This window comes from Neofelis nebulosa, chromosome 6 (genome assembly GCF_028018385.1).
Source record: "Neofelis nebulosa isolate mNeoNeb1 chromosome 6, mNeoNeb1.pri, whole genome shotgun sequence".
In the NCBI taxonomy this organism is placed as follows: domain Eukaryota; kingdom Metazoa; phylum Chordata; class Mammalia; order Carnivora; family Felidae; genus Neofelis; species Neofelis nebulosa.
This window is the reverse complement of record NC_080787.1, coordinates 103,286,233-103,306,808: the sequence shown is the minus strand read 5'-3', so window position 1 is coordinate 103,306,808 and position 20,576 is coordinate 103,286,233. Positions and strand designations below refer to the sequence as shown.

The 20,576-nt window shown below is 39.4% G+C and overlaps 1 protein-coding gene and 1 long non-coding RNA gene across 9 annotated transcripts in view; one reads left to right on the top strand and one right to left on the bottom strand.

Moving 5' to 3' along the window:
• Positions 1–20,576, top strand: part of CDK19 (cyclin dependent kinase 19) — a 195,454-nt gene that overhangs the window by 151,913 nt on the left and 22,965 nt on the right. For all 8 annotated transcript variants that reach the window (XM_058734974.1, XM_058734968.1, XM_058734971.1 and 5 more), the window contains 2 exons: positions 13,629–13,686; positions 18,739–18,870. In XM_058734974.1, the coding sequence (XP_058590957.1) occupies positions 13,629–13,686; positions 18,739–18,870 (190 nt within the window). The remainder of the gene's footprint in view (positions 1–13,628; positions 13,687–18,738; positions 18,871–20,576) is intronic.
• LOC131514689 (uncharacterized) lies at positions 16,629–18,153 on the bottom strand. The gene is made up of 2 exons (XR_009263207.1): positions 18,092–18,153; positions 16,629–16,812 (listed from the first exon to the last, which is right to left on the bottom strand). It is a non-coding gene; the product is annotated as an uncharacterized LOC131514689 (long non-coding RNA).

The following is a 20,576-nucleotide window of genomic DNA, read 5'->3' as shown; positions in this document are numbered from 1 at the left end:
CTGCTAGGAACATTCTCTGGTGTGTCTAAAAATGGAATAACTGAGTCGAAGGGTATGCAATTGTTCAGGTTTGCAAGATGATGTCACATTGTTTTCCAAAGAAGTTGTACCAAGTTATTCTCTTAACAACAAAGTTTTGGAGTTCCCCCTGACTTCCTACTCAGCAGTTCTTAATTTTTAACCAATATACTAGGTATAAAATGGTATCTCATTTTGATTTTAATTACATTTCCCTCTTTATTAATGAGATTGAACATCTTCATATGCTTAATGGTTAAATGTTTCTTATTTTGTTAAATGCCCGTTTGGACATTTTGCCCATTTTCTATTAGGTTGTTTTTATATTGATTTGTGGGAGTTCTTTATTCTGGATACAGAATCTTTGTTACTTATCTGTTGCAGACTTCTTCCATTTGTGCTTTGTCTTTTTCTTTTCTTTATTGTTGGTGGTTGAAAGTTATTTTAATAGCCAGATTTGTCAGTCTTCTCTTTTGTGATGATTTTTTATATCTCGTTTTAGAAATTCTTTCCTACCTGAGGGTCAGAAAGATATTAGCTATATTCTGCATCCCCCCCCACACACACAGTTTTAAAGTTTTGCTTTTCATGTTTAATTCCTTAATCTGCTCGAAACTGTTGTATGTCTGATATGAGACAAAGATTCATTTTATTTATTTTTTTCCCACTGGGATACCTGTTGTGCCAGCACGATTTATTGACTAGTTCCTTTTTTCTCCACTGATTCTGAAGTTGTTCTTCTCACAGCATCATGGTTCCGCCTGGGTTCTCCATTCTATCACATTGATCAGTTTCGTCTATCTCTGTACCAGTATCATACTGTCTTTACTATGGCTTTAAAATAAATCTTGGGAGCCCCTGCGTGGCTCAGTTGGTTAAGTGTCCTACTCTTAATTTTGGCTCAGGTCTTACGGTTTGGTTTGATCTCACGGTTCATGGGTTGGAGCCCTACGAGGCCTGCTTGGGATTCTGTCTCCCTCCCTCTTTCTCTGTCCTACCCACTGCTCTCTCTCTCTCTCTCTCTCTCTCTCAAAATAAATAAATAAACTTAAAAAAATAATAAAATAAATCTGGATGTCATGTCTTAAGCCAGATTCCCTGGATTTATAGATAAGAATGGAGAGAATTGATGTCTTTACTATATAGAGTCCTCTTATCTATAAACATGACTTCTTAATTTATTTGAGAGTTACTAATGTCATTTAAGATAAAGTTTCAAGATTTTCTGTATAAATATCTTCTACATCCTTTAGTGTATATATTCTTAGGTACCTTATAGTTGTTTTTTTTTTATTACTGTAGAAATGCTGCCTTTGAAAAATTTTATTTCCTACCCTTTTTTTTCTTTTGCTGGTATATAAAAATACAGCTGACTTTTTCATATTGTTCAGTTAGCCAAACATCTATCTTACTAATCTCCCTTACTATTGCTAATAATTTGTCTGTAAATACTTTGTGTTTTTTATGTAAATAATTACATCATTTGCAAATAACAATAATTTTGTTCCTGCCTCTCCAATTCATATCCCTTTAATTACTGTTTTATAGCACCAGACTTACAGTGCAATGTTGATTTTAGAAGTGGTAATGGTGGATATCACTGCATTATTCCCAATTTTAAAGGGAATCCTTCCAATGTTACTTCTTAGTTTTTGATATATACCCATTATCCGGTTAAGAGGGTAATTTTCTAGTCTAACTTGCTGAAAGATTTTATCATGAATGGGTATTAAATTTTATTAACTGCTTTTTTAGCCTCTGTCGAGATAATTATATCATCTTTCATTTTTCATATGTTAATATGCTGAGGGACTTATGTAGGTTTTCTCATGTGAAGCCATCCTGGCATTCCTGTTAATGGATTTAGCTTAATAGTATTTTGTTTAATATATTCGCATCTGTACTCGTGAGTGAGGTTGGCCTGAAATTTTTTTCTTTCCCATACTTTGTTTTTGCTACCAAGATTATACTGTCCTTTCAGAACTTATTGGGAGCATTCCCTCTTTTTCTGTTCTCTGCAAATGTTTGAATAAGATTGAATAACCTGTTCATTGAAAATTTGTGGAGAACTTGCATCTGTGGTCATTTGGGGTTTGGTGTTTTCTTAGTAGGGAGATTTTTAAATATCGTTTCAATTTATTTAGCACTTATTGGTTTGTTAAGATTTCCTAATTCATCTTGAGTCAATTTGTAGGTTACATTTTCTCGACTTTGTCCATTTTGTATACATTTTAAGAGTAATCAGTATAAAGTTCTTTGTGGGGTTATCTTTCTCACTTCCATTGGCCCTAGATTTATGATCCTCCTTGTAATTTGTAATGTTTATTTGCACCTTCTATCCTCTCATAATAGTTGTCCTAGAGGCTTCATAAATCGTGTCTCATTCATAGATTTCTGCCCTTACCTTTATCTTTTTACTTCTACTTTCTTTTGGTGTATTTTCTTGAGCTCCCCCCCCCCCCCCGCCACTCCCCTTAGCTTGGGTACATCAATTATTTTCAGCCTTCCTTTTTTCCTAACATAAATATTTAAGGATTCTATAAATTTCCCTTGTAAATACTGCATTAGCTTCATTTCACGGGTTTTGATAGGTAATACTTACATTATTTCATTTCTGAGTATTTTTAATTTCTTCATAGATTCTCCTTTTACCTCTGAGTGATTTAGAGGAATTTTTTTTCCTGTTAACGAAATAACATATTTTACTAAAAATAACTATTGGGGCACCTGGTTGGCTCCCTCAGTAGAGCATATGACTCTTGATTTCAGGGTTGTGAGCCTGACCCCTATGTTGGGTGTGGAGATTACTTAAAAATAAAATCTTAAGGGGCACCTGGGTGGCTTAGTGGGTTAATAAGCATCTGACTTCAGCTCAGGTCATGATCTCCCAGTTCATGAGTTTGAGGCCTGCATTGGGCTCTGTGCTGACAGCTGAGAGCCTGGATCCTGTTTCAGATTCTCTCTCTCTCTCTCTCTCTCTCTCTCTCTCTCTCTCTCTCAATCTCTCTCTCTCCCCGCCCCCACATGCACTCTGCACTCTGTCTCTTTCTAAAATAAACATTAAAAAAATTTTAATGAAATAATTAGTAAGTAAAATCTTTAAAAATATAACTATATTTAATAAAACAAAAATATTTAGTGAGAAACAACTAGTCAGCATACAACTGCACAACTCCTTTTTCTTCTAGACAACTGTTGGCTTCATAGTGCAACAGAAATGGTTTATGTATACATCTCATCAGAGTATTAAAAGGACATGTATACTCAAGGTTTGAGATTTAATTAACTTAATATTTTTTACTCTTTCATCAAGGATATTCTTAATTAAGTTGCACTGTTTGTCCTATGGGGTAATGGCTGTGAAGAATACAGTGGCCACCAGTCTAAATGCTACTGCCTTGATTCTTTTTCTTTCTTTCTTTCTTTCTTTTTTTTTTTTTTTTTGGTGGTGATGCTTTTCAGTTGTTATAATTGTATTGTTTTTTTTTTGTTTGTTTGTTTGTTTTAATATATGAAATTTACTGTCAAATTGGTTTCCATACAAGACCCAGTGCTCATCCCAAAAGGTGCCCTCCTCAATACCCATCACCCACCCTGCCCTCCCTCCCACCCCCCATCAACCCTCAGTTTGTTCTCAGTTTTTAACAGTCTCTTATGCTTCGGTTCTCTCCCACTCTAACCTCTTTTTTTTTTTGTTTTTTTTCTCCTTCCCCTCCCCCATGGGTTTCTGTTACGTTTCTCAGGATCCACATAAGAGTGAAACCATATGGTATCTGTCTTTCTCTGTATGGCTTATTTCACTTAGCATCACACTCTCCAGTTCCATCCATGTTGCTACAAAAGGCCATATTTCATTTTTTCTCATTGCCACGTAGTATTCCATTGTGTATATAAACCACAATTTCTTTATCCATTCATCAGTTGATGGACATTTAGGCTCTTTCCATAATTTGGCTATTGTTGAGAGTGCTGCTATAAACATTGGGGTACAAGTGCCCCTATGCATCAGTACTCCTGTATCCCTTGGATAAATTCCTAGCAGTGCTATTGCCGGGTCATAGGGTAGGTCTATTTTTAATTTTCTGAGGAACCTCCACGCTGCTTTCCAGAGCGGCTGCACCAATTTGCATTCCCACCAACAGTGCAAGAGGGTTCCCGTTTCTCCACATCCTCTCCAGCATCTATAGTCTCCTGATTTCTTCATTTTGGCCACTCTGACTGGCGTGAGGTGGTATCTGAGTGTGGTTTTGATTTGTATTTCCCTGATAAGGAGTGACGTTGAACATCTTTTCATGTGCCTGTTGGCCATCCGGATGTCTTTTTTAGAGAAGTGTCTATTCATGTTTTCTGCCCATTTCTTCACTGGGTTATTTGTTTTTCGGGTGTGGAGTTTGATGAGCTCTTTATAGATTTTGGATACTAGCCCTTTGTCCGATGTGTCATTTGCAAATATCTTTTCCCATTCCGTTGGTTGCCTTTTAGTTTTGTTGGTTGTTTCCTTTGCTGTGCAGAAGCTTTTTATCTTCATAAGGTCCCAGTAATTCACTTTTGCTTTTAATTCCCTTGCCTTTGGGGATGTGTCGAGTAAGAGATTGCTACGGCTGAGGTCAGAGAGGTCTTTTCCTGCTTTCTCCTCTAAGGTTTTGATGGTTTCCTGTCTCACATTCAGGTCCTTTATCCATTTTGAGTTTATTTTTGTGAATGGTGTGAGAAAGTGGTCTAGTTTCAACCTTCTGCATGTTGCTGTCCAGTTCTCCCAGCACCATTTGTTAAAGAGACTGTCTTTTTTCCATTGGATGTTCTTTCCTGCTTTGTCAAAGATGAGTTGGCCATATGTTTGTGGGTCTAGTTCTGGGGTTTCTATTCTATTCCATTGGTCTATGTGTCTGTTTTTGTGCCAATACCATGCTGTCTTGATGATGACAGCTTTGTAGTAGAGGCTAAAGTCTGGGATTGTGATGCCTCCTGCTTTGGTCTTCTTCTTCAAAATTACTTTGGCTATTCGGGGCCTTTTGTGGTTCCATATGAATTTTAGGATTGCTTGTTCTAGTTTCGAGAAGAATGCTGGTGCAATTTTGATTGGGATTGCATTGAATGTGTAGATAGCTTTGGGTAGTATTGACATTTTGACAATATTTATTCTTCCAGTCCATGAGCAGGGAATGTCTTTCCATTTCTTTATATCTTCTTCAATTACCTGCATTAGCTTTCTATAGTTTTCAGCATACAGATCTTTTACATCTTTGGTTAGATTTATTCCTAGGTATTTTATGCTTCTTGGTGCAATTGTGAATGGGATCAGCTTCTTTATTTGTCTTTCTGTTGCTTCATTGTTAGTGTATAAGAATGCAACTGATTTCTGTACATTGATTTTGTATCCTGCAACTTTGCTGAATTCATGTATCAGTTCTAGCAGACTTTTGGTGGAGTCTGTCAGATTTTCCATGTATAATATCATGTCATCTGCAAAAAGCGAAAGCTTGACTTCATCTTTGCCAATTTTGATGCCTTTGATTTCCTTTTGTTGTCTGATTGCTGATGCTAGAACTTCCAGCACTATATTAAACAACAGCGGTGAGAGTGGGCATCCCTGTCGTGTTCCTGATCTCAGGGAAAAAGTTCTCAGTTTTTCCCCGTTGAGGATGATGTTAGCTGTGGGCTTTTCATAAATGGCTTTTATGATCTTTAAGTATGTTCCTTCTATCCCGACTTTCTCCAGGGTTTTTATTAAGAAAAGGTGCTGGATTTTGTCAAAGGCCTTTTCTGCATCGATTGACAGGATCATATGGTTCTTCTCTTTTTTGTTGTTAATGTGATGTATCACGTTGATCGATTTGCGAATGTTGAACCAGCCCTGCATCCCAGGAATGAATCCCACTTGATCATGGTGAATAATTCTTTTTATATGCTGTTGAATTCGATTTGCTAGTATCTTACTGAGAATTTTTGCATCCATATTCATCAGAGATATTGGCCTGTAGTTCTCTTTTTTTACTGGGTCTCTGTCTGGTTTAGGAATCAAAGTAATACTGGCTTCATAGAATGAGTCTGGAAGTTTTCCTTCCCTTTCTATTTCTTGGAATAGCTTGAGAAGGATAGGTATTATCTCTGCTTTAAACGTCTGGTAGAACTCCCCTGGGAAGCCATCTGGTCCTGGACTCTTATTTGTTGGGAGATTTTTGATAACCGATTCAATTTCTTCGCTGGTTATGGGTCTGTTCAAGCTTTCTATTTCCTCCTGATTGAGTTTTGGAAGAGTGTGGGTGTTTAGGAATTTGTCCATTTCTTCCAGGTTGTCCAATTTGTTGGCATATAATTTTTCATAGTATTCCCTGATAATTGTTTGTATCTCTGAGGGATTGGTTGTATTAATTCCATTTTCATTCATGATTTTATCTATTTGGGTCATCTCCCTTTTCTTTTTGAGAAGCCTGGCTAGAGGTTTGTCAATTTTGTTTATTTTTTCAAAAAACCAACTCTTGGTTTCGTTGATCTGCTCTACCGTTTTTTTAGATTCTATATTGTTTCTTTCTGCTCTGATCTTTATTATTTCTCTTCTTCTGCTGGGTTTAGGCTGCCTTTGCTGTTCTGCTTCTATTTCCTTTAGGTGTGCTGTTAGATTTTGTATTTGGGATTTTTCTTGTTTCTTGAGATAGGCCTGGATTGCAATGTATTTTCCTCTCAGGACTGCCTTCGCTGCGTCCCAAAGTGTTTGGATTGTTGTATTTTCATTTTTGTTTGTTTCCATATATTTTTTAATTTCTTCTCTAATTGCCTGGTTGACCCACTCATTCGTTAGTAGGGTGTTCTTTAACCTCCATGCTTTTGGAGGTTTTCCAGATTTTTTCCTGTGGTTGATTTCAAGCTTCATAGCATTGTGGTCTGAAAGTATGCATGGTATAATTTCAATTCTTGTAAACTTATGAAGGGCTGTTTTGTGACCCAGTATATGATCTATCTTGGAGAATGTTCCATGTGCACTCGAGAAGAAAGTATATTCTGTTGCTTTGGGATGCAGAGTTCTAAATATATCTGTCAAGTCCATCTGATCCAATGTATCATTCAGGGCCCTTGTTTCTTTATTGACTGTGTGTCTAGATGATCTATCCATTTCTGTAAGTGGGGTGTTAAAGTCCCCTGCAATGACCACATTCTTATCAATAAGGTTGCTTATGTTTATGAGTAATTGTTTTATATATCTGGGGGGCTCTGGTATTCGGTGCATAGACATTTATAATTGTTAGCTCTTCCTGATGGTTAGACCCTGTAATTATTATATAATGCCCTTCTTCATCTCTTGTTACAGCCTTTAATTTAAAGTCTAGTTTGTCTGATATAAGTATGGCTACTCCAGCTTTCTTTTGGCTTCCAGTAGCATGATAAATAGTTCTCCATCCCCTCACTCTCAATCTAAAGGTGTCCTCAGATCTAAAATGAGTCTCTTGTAGACAGCAAATAGATGGGTCTTGTTTTTTTTTATCCATTCTGATACCCTATGTCTTTTGGTTGGCGCATTTAATCCATTTACATTCAGTGTTATTATAGAAGGATACGGGTTTAGAGTCATTGTGATGTCTGTATGTTTTATGCTTGTAGTGATGTCTCTGGTACTTTGTCTCACAGGATCCCCCTTAGGATCTCTTGTAGGGCTGGTTTCGTGGTGACAAATTCCTTCAGTTTTTGTTTGTTTGGGAAGACCTTTATCTCTCCTTCTATTCTAAATGACAGACTTGCTGGATAAAGGATTCTCGGCTGCATATTTTTTCTGTTTAGCACACTGAAGATATCGTGCCAAGCCTTTCTGGCCTGCCAAGTTTCAAAGGAGAGATCAGTCACGAGTCTTATAGGTCTCCCTTTATATGTGAGGGCACGTTTATCCCTCGCTGCTTTCAGAATTTTCTCTTTATCCTTGTATTTTGCCAGTTTCACTGATATGTCGTGCAGAAGATTGATTCAAGTTACGTCTGAAGGGAGTTCTCTGTGCCTCTTGGATTTCAATGCCTTTTTCCTTCCCCAGTTCAGGGAAGTTCTCAGCTATAATTTCTTCAAGTACCCCTTCAGCACCTTTCCCTCTCTCTTCCTCCTCTGGGATACCAATTATGCGTATATTATTTCTTTTTAGTGTATCACTTAGTTCTCTAATTTTCCCCTCATACTCCTGGATTTTTTTATCTCTCTTTCTTTCAGCTTCCTCTTTCTCCATAACTTTATCTTCTAGTTCACCTATTCTCTCCTCTGCCTCTTCAATCCGAGCCGTCATGGTTTCCATTTTGTTTTGCATTTCGTTTAAAGCGTTTTTCAGCTCCTCGTGACTGTTCCTTAGTCCCTTGATCTCTGTGGCAAGAGATTCTCTGCTGTCCTGTATACTGTTTTCAAGCCCAGCGATTAATTTTATGACTATTATTCTAAATTCACTTTCTGTTATATTATTTAAATCCTTTTTGATCAATTCATTAGCTGTTGTTATTTCCTGGAGATTCTTCTGAGGGGAATTCTTCCTTTTGGTCATTTTGGATAGTCCCTGGAGTGGTGATGACCCGCAGGGCACTTCCCCTGTGCTGTGGTGTATAACTGGAGTTGGTGGGCGGGGCCGCAGTCCGACCTGATATCTGCCCCCAGCCCACCGCTGGGGCCACAGTCAGACTGGTGTGTGCCTTCTCTTCCCCTCTCCTAGGGGCGGGATTCACTGTGGGGTGGCGTGGCCCGTCTGGGCTACTTGCACACTGCCAGGCTTGTGGTGCTGGGGATCTGGCGTATTAGCTGGGGTGGGTAGGCAAGGTGCACGGGGGCAGGAGGGGCAGGCTTAGCTCGCTTCTCCTTAGGTGATCCACTTCAGGAGGGGCCCTGTGGCAGCGGGAGGGAGTCAGATCCGCTGCCGGAGGTTTGGCTCCGCAGAAGCACAGAGTTGGGTGTTTGCGCGGAGCGAGCAAGTTCCCTGGCAGGAACTGGTTCTCTTTGGGATTTTGGCTGGGGGATGGGCGGGGGAGATGGCGCTGGCGAGCGCCTTTGTTCCCCGCCAAGCTGAGCTCTGCCGTTCCGGGGGCTCAGCAGCTCTCCCTCCCTTTGTCCTCCAGCCTTCCTGCTTTCCGAGCAGAGCTGTTAACTTATGACCTCCCAGACGCTAAGTCGCGCTTGCTGTCGGAACACAGTCCGTCCGGCCCCTCCGCTTTTGCCAGCCTGACTTGGGGGCTCTGCTTGGCCGGCGAGCTGCCCCTCCGCCCCGGCTCCCTCCCACCAGTCCGTGGAGCGCGCACCGCCTCGCCGCCCTTCCTACCCTCTTCCGTGGGCCTCTTGTCTGCGCTTGGCTCTGGAGACTCCGTTCTGCTAATCCTCTGGCGGTTTTCTGGGTTATTTAGGCAGGTGTAGGTGGAATCTAAGTGATCAGCAGGACGCGCGGTGAGCCCAGCGTCCTCCTACGTCGCCATCTTCCTTTCTTTCTTTTTTTTTAATTGAAGTATAGTTGACACACAATAGAAGTTGTTGTTGTTGTTGTTGTTTTAGTTTATTTATTTTTGACAGAGAGAGAGAGAGAGAGAGAGAGAGAGAGAGACAGAGCACGAGCGGGGGAGGGGCAGAGAGAGACACACACACAGAATCCGAAGCAGGCTCAAGGCTCTGAGCTGTCAGCACAGAGCCCGATGCAGAGCTCGAACCTGTGAACCCTGAGATCATGACCCAAGCCGAAGTCGGATGCTTAACCGACTGAGCCACCCACAATAGAAGTATTTTTACATTTCCAAATATATGGAGTTTTAAATTTATACTTTGGTGATTGACTTTTAACTTCATTGCATTGTAGTCAGAGAACATAGACTGTTTGATAGCAATTCCTTGAAATTTCTTGAGACTTGCTAGTATGTGATCAGCATTTGTAAACGTTCCATGTGTCTTTGAGAAAAATGTGTATTCTCTAATTATTGAATAAAAAGTTGTGTATATGCCCACTAGATGAACCTTGTTAACTGTGTCTTCTGGATGGTCTATATCTTCACATTATCATTGTTCTCTTCCTTCCCTGAAGTTATATCAACTTTTGCTTTATATATATTTCAAGTCCATGGCAAGTTTAGGAATGTTGCCTCTTCCTGGTGAATTGAACCTTGTATCATTATATGGTGACCATCTGTATTCCTAATAATGCTTTTATCTTAAAAGCTATTCCATCTGACATTACTAATAGTTGATCTAACTCTTAGCAGTTTGCCTGATACACCTTTTAATAGCCTTTCATTTCAGGTTTTATGGCCCTTGTGCTTAGGTGGATCTCTCGTAAATAGTGTGGGAATGGATTTTGTTTCTAATTCAAAATGGAAATAATCTGCTTTTAGCAGGAAACTGTTTTGTTTTAGTCCTTAGGCCTAAATTAAGAAGTTTTTCCTCCAGAGAGAGTTTGCTTTTGCTTCTACTGGTAGTATCTAGGCTTATTTTAGTCCATTTGAGAGTCTTAGCTGACTTTGTGGTCGCAGGCTCAGCTTTCTTACTTTGCTGGTGGCCCATGATTCAGTATCCCCATTGAAGTGTTGTTGGCATCTGTTCTTAGGCCCATCCTGACTTTCCTTTAGTCTCTAGCCACAAGGATACATTATTTGGGCCGGCACTTGGAGTTGTAGATAATCCCTGACCTCTTGTGAGATCAGGGAATCCTTTAAGGGAGGTTTCTTATGCAGCATATGATTCTGTAATGGCAGGGTCCCCTAGAGCACCTAGTCGGCCATAATATCAGATGTGGAAATCTCTTGTATTCTCCTTGGTTTCTTTTCCAATATCTGATATAGTGTACATTTGTTTATTTATTGCCCTTCTGTTTCCACTAGAATGTAAGCTCCATGAGGGCAAGGATTTTTCCTGGATGGATTTTTACTGCTGCATCTCTAGCAGCTAGCCTGATAGATAGAATATGCTTAATCAATATTTGTTGAATGCATGACTATGGAGGGTGGAGAGGGTGGTATAAAAAAGCAATCCCAAGTCTTGAACTTTTACCTTAAAATGCTCTTATATGTTCCCCCATGACCATTGTCACAATTTAGGGTGCCCTTACTTTTCCCTAGACTATTGGTTTCTGTCTCTGCTTTGTGACCCATCCACCCTTTCCAATTCAGCCTTCACATTGCTACCAGTTTTTTTCCTAAATATAAATCTGATTATCTCACCATCCTGTCTTGGCTTAGCCTATAGAATCAATTCCAGTTTCTTTAATGTGGCATTTTGTTCCCAATGTAGTTTCCAGTCTTATTTTTTTTTTAAATTATTTATTTTTGAGACAGAGACAGAGACAGAGCATGAACGGGGGAGGGTCAGAGAGAGAGGGAGACACAGAATTTGAAACAGGCTCCAGGCTCTGAGCTGCCAGCACAGAGCCCGACGCGGGGCTCGAACTCACGGACCGCGAGATCATGACCTGAGCCGAAGTCAGATGCTTAACTGACTGAGCCACCCAGGTGCCCCTTTCCAGCATCCTATGCTCTAGTGCAGGTTCTCCCAGTATGCCACGTCTCTATTTTTATGTGACTGTGCCCTTACTTCCAGAGTTCTCAGAGCCTGAAAAGTCATTCTTTCATTTAGGCCCATCAGAATCTTAGTCATCCTTCATTCATCCAAAGTCTTTTTCCTAAAGTCTATCCTGATATTCACTGAGAAGAATCATTCATTCCTGACATTTTCTTTTGCTGTTTTGGTACTTTTCATAACCTGCCTTGTATTCTAAAAAGCAGTTTGTCTTTCTTTCCTTATTAGATTTTTGAAGCTCTTTGAAGTCTTGAGCTTCATGTTTTATTTCTCTTTATTTCCTGAAGGTCTGCAGTATAGTGTTTTATCTATAATGGATCTTTGATAAATCATTATCAAACTTGAATCTTGAAGCTCTGGGTTTCGACTGATGCTATTTTCTCTTTCTGCTGCGATAAACTAATTTTGTCTTGTGTCTTCAGTCATCATACTCCAGTGACAATAATTTTCAAATCCTCTTCTGAATAGTATGACTTAGGGATCTCACATTGTTCCCCCTCCCTAACCAGTACCTCTCATAACTGTTCCACAATAAAGGCACCATCATTCTTTTAGTTGCAGAAACTCAAAACCTTGCTGAAATTTGTATCACCCTTTGTCTTAGTCTTCTGACTTCAACTAGTCACAAAGTCCTGTTAATTTCTCCTTTAAAATGTTACTCAGCTCCATAACTCCCTCTCCATTTCAGCTTATAAGGCCTTGGACAAAGCCTTTATTATCTTATACCTAGTTCTGATAGCTCCCCCTCTCCTGGGATCTCACAGCCTGCCATTTAAAGATCAGATTACTTCACCTGGCATTTAAGACTATCCAGAGTCTAGGTTAATTTTGCTACCCCCAACATGGGTCCTCTGGTTTCTGTCCAGAGTTCTGTCTGGGTTACTGTCTCCTAAGCCTACCTTGTTCATAGCCTTTTCACCTCCTCCACTGCCCTTGTCCTTCTTCTACCCTGACATGCCAGTTCCTGTTCATTTTTCAGGATCTGGATAATGGACACCACCCTTGCCTCACCTCCAATGAACATTTCCCTCAACAGTGGAAACTCTAGTTGTCACTTCCTCCTTTGAACTTTTTTTTTTTTTTTTAGTGCTAATTGTTTTCATTGAAACTTAAAAAAGAGCCAGCAAATTGGAAGGGATCTAAAAGTAATCTGGTTTAACCTCTAACCCAAGACATCAGTCCTTTCTATAACTCACACGTAGCATTAGCTTCTAATATTATACAAAGCTTCTGTTTTTTTCTTTCTACTTACGTAAAGAGCATCTGGAGGCTAGGGATTTAATTCATCATGTGCTTGTTTTTCCTCTTGATTGTCAATATGTTTTTTGTCCCTAAGACACAAAAATATGTTCATTGATTGAATAAATGAATCCGAAATTTTCTCTCTTGATAGTTTACAGAGGAGACTGACTTGCCCAAAAGCCTATTTCCATAGTTCTCTGTTTCCAAATATCTACAAATGAGGATGACTTAAAAGCAATGGATATATTTGCAATCTGTTCTTTTCTTTATACAGTTCTGTATTAGCCTTGATTTTTATTTTCCTACATCTTGAAATTATATTTGGAATTTTGCACTTTTGCATGAACTACAGCTGAAATGCATATGGATATGAATGGAGTCTGTTGAATGTTGATCATGTTTTCCTATAGTAGTTAAGAAATATTTAGCAAGGAATATTTCATTGAATTCATTTAAATGAAGGTAATTATACTGTGGTTTGAAATTTTACAAAACATTTTTCAACCACAAAAACTGTTTCTTGTGGGCAGCAAGTGGACAGTTATAATATGTGTAGGTTTTTAAAAAAAATACATCACTTGTGACTGCTGTGGGGTAAACAGAAATGATAGCTTCAACTTCTTTGTAATTATTTGTATAATTTTGAAAATAAATGTTTTCAAAGCAAAGATGTTTATAGAAGGTTAGTGCTAACTTCAAGTATGTCAAATGCTTTAACTTTATAGAGGGTATTTAATATTGTATTATGGTTTTGATGAAAATACAGAAGTGATATTTTCATATTTTAAGAACTTTTCTCCATTTTAGAGCATGTCAAAAGAATAAACATAGTAATTTGAATGCTCTATTTTTATTCCTAGAAACCAGCAAATATCCTAGTAATGGGAGAAGGTCCTGAAAGGGGGAGAGTCAAAATAGGTAGGTAATTATTTCTCAAATGATTTATGAAGAAACTGAAATGACTGCAAAGATGGTTTCCCCTTTTTAAGACTCTAATTTAAGCAGTTAATTTTAAAATGACTTCCTCGTCATGTTTTTAGAAAATATGTCGGGAGGTGTAGGTAGATAGTTGATAAAACTCCTCAGGTTTCTTCCCCAAGTAAGCTGAGGCAAGCAAGCCCACAAAAATTTCATTCTCATACAGTACCCAAGCACGTGTTTATGCCGTGGTTGCTCTCCTGCACAGCTGCCCTTCTAAGTCTTGCTTTTGTCTCAGCTTCACCAGTGTTCTTTCCCTGAAGGCATCTCTCCCACCTGACCTAACAACACACACATCTTCCCACATACCTTGCCCCCGCCCCCTGCATGCCTGTGCCAGGTACCAACATATTTTTTCCAAATGAAATATACATGTCTATAAACCCTCTTATGTGGTGGTCTTAGATTAAGGCACCCACAGGAGTCCTTCCCATTTATTAAGATTCCCTTTGCAACCCTGAAGATCGTTCTAGAAGAAATTGGCATCATTTATACCTCTGACGTATTTGGGAAGAGAATGAGGTGAAGAAATGCTTCATTCTAATTTTTTTTTGTAATAGAAATTGCATTTATTAAATGTTCCAATGGTTTTCAGAAGGATTTTAAAATAAATATTGTTTCATCAACCTGCTTTCTTTGGTGTTAGGATATGTCATGCTAGGGGTGATGCAGAATTGTGCTAACTTGACCTATTGCACATCCATTCTGTCCTACTACACCCAAGCGTCCTCCTCGGTTGGTTATAAACCAAATTTGGTTGGTTATAAACCAAATTCCTTTCCTTTCAACCTCTATGCTAAGTTTACTGAGATTCAGAGTCATAAAAAATGTTGTTGATGGTCACTAAGAACCAAGTAGCTGCTTTCCTTCCCCCCCACTTCCGTTTTGCTTCCCTCCCCACCCCTCTCTACCACTCCTCACTTTTTTCTGTTTCACGCTCGCACTCTTTTCCTTGTAGGCATTTGAGGACCTACTTTTTGCTAGACATTGGTGAAAGGGAAAGGGTGGTAAAGGGCAGTCCCTCCCTGTGACAGACAGTGAAATAATTAGTTTACTACCCTGTGTCATAAATGCTTTCATATGTTCCCTCACTTTATACAACCACCCTGTAAGGTGGATGTTCCAGAGAAGGAGAGCTGACTTTAGAGAGGTTGTGGCTTACTCAGCCTCTCAAGTCCCAAGTCTCTTTCCCTACAAATGTTGCTGCCCAGCCATATCAAAGCTGTCTGCTGTACCCTCACTGACCACTTTTTGTCGGCACAGTGCTGCCTTTGAAACGGTCTCAGAGAAAGAGTGACTGTCCCCTCCCGAGTCCTACCTATGTGGGGTCCCCCTAGCTTCTAAATAGCTTCCCATTGTACTTAAACTCTCACACTGCAGTGTCTCCACTGTCTGCTTCCCCAGTTTCTCCTCTTCACCTTTAAACCTTCATAATCCTTTTCCAATTCTAAAATAAATCTTCTCATATCCATTTCGTTTTCTTTACTATTCATTCAATTTCCCCTCCTTGTTCCTCTATTGCTAGAACATACGATGTTCACCCACTGGTTCCACTCACCCTAATCTGTCCTCTAATTCTGTCCCTCTATCGAAACTGCTCTCCAAAAAGGTCACCTATGACCTCTGTCTCATCAGATCTAGTGGCCTGTATTTAGTCACAGTTTTCCTTTATTGCCTTAGTCATTTGTTCTTCTGACCAGTCTGGCCTTGAGACTGTCTTTTTCCTTGGTCTACGTGACATCACATAATTCTGTTTTTCTACTTACCACTTTTGCTCTTACTTCTGCATTTTATTTATTATTGGCTTCTACTCCTGTTAACCTTGTCAGATGCCCAAGGAGGCCGGGGCGTGGCCTCCCTCTACAATTGCTACTTTAAGGAATTGATGAGTGTGGCCTAAAAATCTTGGATTCTGTAAAAATCATTCTAAGATCTGAGTCTCATTCTCTTCTCTCCCCCTAGCCAGAATCTTTACCTTAATTTGGATGTGCTGCTGGCAACCTCTGCTCCATTGTTTCAAACCAAATTCATCATTGTCATCTTGTACTCTCCCCTCGTTTGTACCAGCCATCCCCTCTATCCTGGTCCCTCGCACTTTCTGTCTTCCTCTTACTACTCCCAGATATCTCTAGTACTCCTCACCCGAAATTCTGTATTCTAGCCAGGCCAGTTGGTTCAGAGTTTTAGGATTGTAATTCTATTCACCATTTGGAATACAATCAGGGTTAAAAGTAAGCAAGAAGTAATACCAGAGTCTAGAAAACAATTTAGTTGATTAAATTGCTTTTAATTTTTGTGGTAATAGCACATTACTTTTTAAAACTTAGTAATGCTCTGATGCCTGTGCTTAACACTTTAACACAGTCCTTTTTTTAAATTTTTTTTTTTTAACGTTTATTTTTGAGACAGAGAGAGACAGAGCATGAACGGGGGAGGGGCAGAGAGAGAGGGAGACACAGAATCGGAAGCAGGCTCCAGGCTCTGAGCCATCAGCCCAGAGCCTGACGTGGGGCTCGAACTCACGGACCCCGAAATCGTGACCTGAGCCGAAGTCAGACGCCCAACCGACTGAGCCACCCAGGCGCCCCACAGAGTCCTTTTTTGAGTGAAAAGAAAAGCACAGTCAAATGAGAAATGCACCGTGCCCTTCCCTGTGCCTAAGCCTCCCCCTCCCCAGCAACCTGAAGACTTCAGGTCTTACCTGAAATGCTTCCTGCCCCTTTTACTGTTCAGTGATTCACCCTTGAGAATCCAGCTCAAGTTCCATGTTCAGTTTGGCCCACTTCCACATATGTTTACCAGTGTTCCACATAGAGCCATGAAGGAGATACATGCCCTCCCCTCATAGGACTTAGAGTCTAATAGAAGCCAGTGGTAACTCACCTTTAGTCTTACAGCACTTCTGTTTTTATCTACTCTGTGTATTTTGTCACCTCACCTTCATGTCAGTTCCTTGGTGGCAGACACCATGGTTTTCCTGCTTTTCTTCATCTGATACTGTCTCATTAGCACTCACACCAGAATTTTATCACTGCAATCTGTTGAATGGAACGGTTTCACTCATACCTAATTTTAGGAAAACAGCTGTTAGGAATGTTTAGGTTAGTTACCTTTTGTCCACATTGGTGATTATTTGAGAAATGGTTTGAAACTCCTTTAAAGTTCAAATAATAGACAGGAATTATTTTTAAGAATGTTTATGGTTTCCTTTGGACTTGATTTCATCTGACATTGAATAGATGAGGCTTATATAAAACTAAGAAGGCAGGGAATAAAGGGAGAAATACTGGCTTCAGCTTTTACTTAAAAATAACATACTTTTCAATGGGTGAAACATTTCATCACATTACTTTGCCATCAGCAACAATCAGCATGTATTAAATACATAAAGCAGTGCTTTGAAGTAGGCGTAATATTGGTAGAAAGATTTTGAATGTCTTTGCTATGGGGGAAATTTAGTTAGGAAACAGTAGGCATCAGCACAGGCTTCCTTGGATAGCCTTATTTTTTATGACCTGTGTTCTCCAAAGCATTCTCAGAAAGCCTTGTAAAATATTCAAATTCTAAAGAAACAAAATCGCTGTAAATTAAAATTTTAATGTATGTTATAGCATGTAGTTTTAGATTAAATGATTAAACAGTACATTAAACCTTAATGTGCTATTACATAGTTCATTGGGACCCCTTATACAGTCAAAATATACTGCAAAATATACTGTGTACATTACATATTTCAAATTACGGAGGTTTTTCATTCTTGTGATTTGACCTCTGTGATATGTGATTGTCATATGTATAATCTATTGGATGTCAGATCAATGATTAAGAATATAGCTGCTAAGTTATAACATGGTTTGTTTGAATACTAGCATTTTTACCACTATCCCTGTGACCTTGGGAAAGTCACTTAACTGCCTTGGACTTTAGATTCTTCATCTCAGAGGTGGGGAACAAAATACTTATTAAACCAGCATGAGGATTAGATGAAGTCATACATGATATATGTGAAAACCATCTGTAATTCTGAAGTACTTGATAAATGAAAGGTATTTGTTATTTATTAAATCTTAAGAAAATTAGATAGTCTCAAGGACTTATTATATGGTAGATTGTTTTTTTTTCATTTTATTTTTAAGTAATCTCTACACCCAGCCTGGGGATCAAATTCACAACCCCAAGATCAAGAGTCACATGCTCTCCCGACTGAGCCAGCCAGACACCCAGGAACTTATTATAGTAATAAATATTCTTTTTACTACTTGTGTACACCTCTAATATTTAACTCAGTTAGCTTTGGCATAGACCTTTGTTACACCCTGAATTATAACAAATTATAACAAATTACCTCGTACATATTGTGTACATTTTCCTGGAAACATGTATATGATGTGCTAGTAATTATCTAACAATGGCTCCCTGGGTGGAAAAAATCCCCAGTGTGTAGTGTTTGTTGTTTTCTATGATGTAAATATTCCCACAATAGCCAATTTCAAGTCGCATGGCATCACTCAACTCAGTGTTGGGGAGAAATGTGTACAAACTGGCTCTCATGCATCCACGAGCCAATTCCAGCTCACGCCACACTCAGATGTAGTCAGTGTTTAGATGCAGAGGCGTCCAGAGGTCATAATTAACCATGGAAATTTTTAGACTGTTTCAGTTGAAAAAAACATTTAAGAATATTATGTCTCTGAAAGCCAGGGATCTGAAGTCAGACCTGGATTCTAATTATGACTCTGTATTTACTAGCTCTGTGGCCTTGGGCAAGTCAGAATATCTTTAGGCCTCAGTTTCTTTATCAGTAAAATAGGCACGATAATAATATCTACTCAGAAGGGGGGATCTGGTGCCTGGTGCAGACCCCTGGTTGAAAAGGAATAAAAGGATTGCTTTATAAAGTTATTGTCTTCAATAGTGGCTGTTGTCATCAACCTTGCATGGTTCTAGTAGCATGCCAGACTGAGTTTTATATTAACTTATTTCATTTTTTAGCGGACATGGGTTTTGCCAGATTGTTCAATTCTCCTCTAAAGCCACTAGCAGATTTGGATCCAGTAGTTGTGACTTTTTGGTATCGGGCTCCAGAACTTCTGCTTGGTGCAAGACATTATACAAAGGCCATTGGTAAGTTAGTCTAAAATGATTTACTATCTTAGCATCAAATTATCATAAATACCAAATGGTATAATAATTATGAAGCTGCTTTGTAAAAACCGCTTTATATCTCTTTGTAAAAGTCCTATTATCGTCTCTATTCCTGCATTTTATATTCTGGTAGATTAGGATTTTTCACCGTGTAGGAGAATATGGTTCTTGTAAAAGGAGAAAACATTTTCTTTTAGAGAATAGAGTTATCTGATCCTGTTGAATTGCCATGGAAATGATAGCATACAAGTTTTATTTTGCACTTACCTACCATTGATCAGAAGAACTGGAGAGATTTCTAGAATTGTTTTCTCCACAAAAAGAAAAACAGAAAACAAGAATAGTGTGGTGTTGGCAAAAGGCCCTTCTACTGGGGGAAAGTCAGTCCGTCCGTCCTTTCCTAAACAAGAAGTAACGTGACTAATTTTTCTCTCCCACCATGACGCTGATCAGAGTAGCAGTTTCTCCATTACAGGAGGAAATAAGAGTCTGGGTAGGTTAGCTGTGCTCAGCCTCTTGCCATTTTGCCAAGAGAAAAAATGGAGTAAGAAAACCTGTTATAAACACACTCTCTGTAGGATTTAAAGTCTGCTCCAGAACAGACAAGGGTTTTGCTACCTGATGACTACAGTGTCCTCTCTGGGCCCAGCTACGAATTGAGGGAGTCAGGAAGAGGGAGCTGTACTCAAACCTAGAGATTTCTCGAAACGAGGTGAAAAGAGAAGAGGTGGGTAGTACTGTCACTATGATGGGCTAGTTCTATAAGGTGCCGAAATCTCCCGCGTGTATTTCTTGAAATTTTCCTTGTGTAGAATTTTCTGTTTACTGGTATTAGACTGATACCAGTTTTGACTACATTTAGCTGCATTTGTTGAGTTCTATTTAATAAAGGCACCAAAAATACGAAATTATTAAAAACAGATGAGCACAAACCTTTCTCTGTTAAACTTCTGAAAAACCTGGTAACATGCAAAGAACTACAAAGGAAGCTCCCATGTTGGAAAAGATTCGATAGATAACTAACCTATACGTGGGTAAAAGGAGAAACAAAAATAAAATATAGTGATGTCCTCATTCATCAGGTCTGATTTCTGCAAAACTGAGACGCCGAGCATATATATACTTTGTCCAGGTATGGTGACACTAGCAAGGGGCTGGAATCTTGTAATACTTTGTAAATATTGCCGAAAGATTTTGTTCACTTAGTGAAAAATCCCGTGAGTGTTTGACAGTAGAGGAGTCTGAGACCGACCTTAGACCCTTCCACCAGCAGCTGAGCCCACAGTGAGGCTGCGTTCAGAGGCTACCGAGGCCACGCTCTCAGCCACGGACAGGGTCAGCTGTCTGTGAAAAATTCAGAACTGCACAAGCAGACGGAAGGAATAGAGGGCTCTCAGAATGAGGGGTTAAAATCAGAACCTGACTCTACTTACATTCCAGTGAGTGATTTTTACTGAGGAGCTGTGTCTTTGAAACTTTGAGAATTGCGTTTGCTTTTTCTCTTAGATCTCTCAATCCAGAGCAGTAAAGTCTCTTAGACAATCTCAGAAGGCACCGGGGGATAGCAGGAGACTGAAGAGACGCCAGAGAAAGAGGCATGTTAGTTGAGCAGCACCAGGTTGGTGCCTCAGCACAGAACTGATGATGAGATAACCCAGAACGCAGGGCAGCAAGTAGGGGATGTA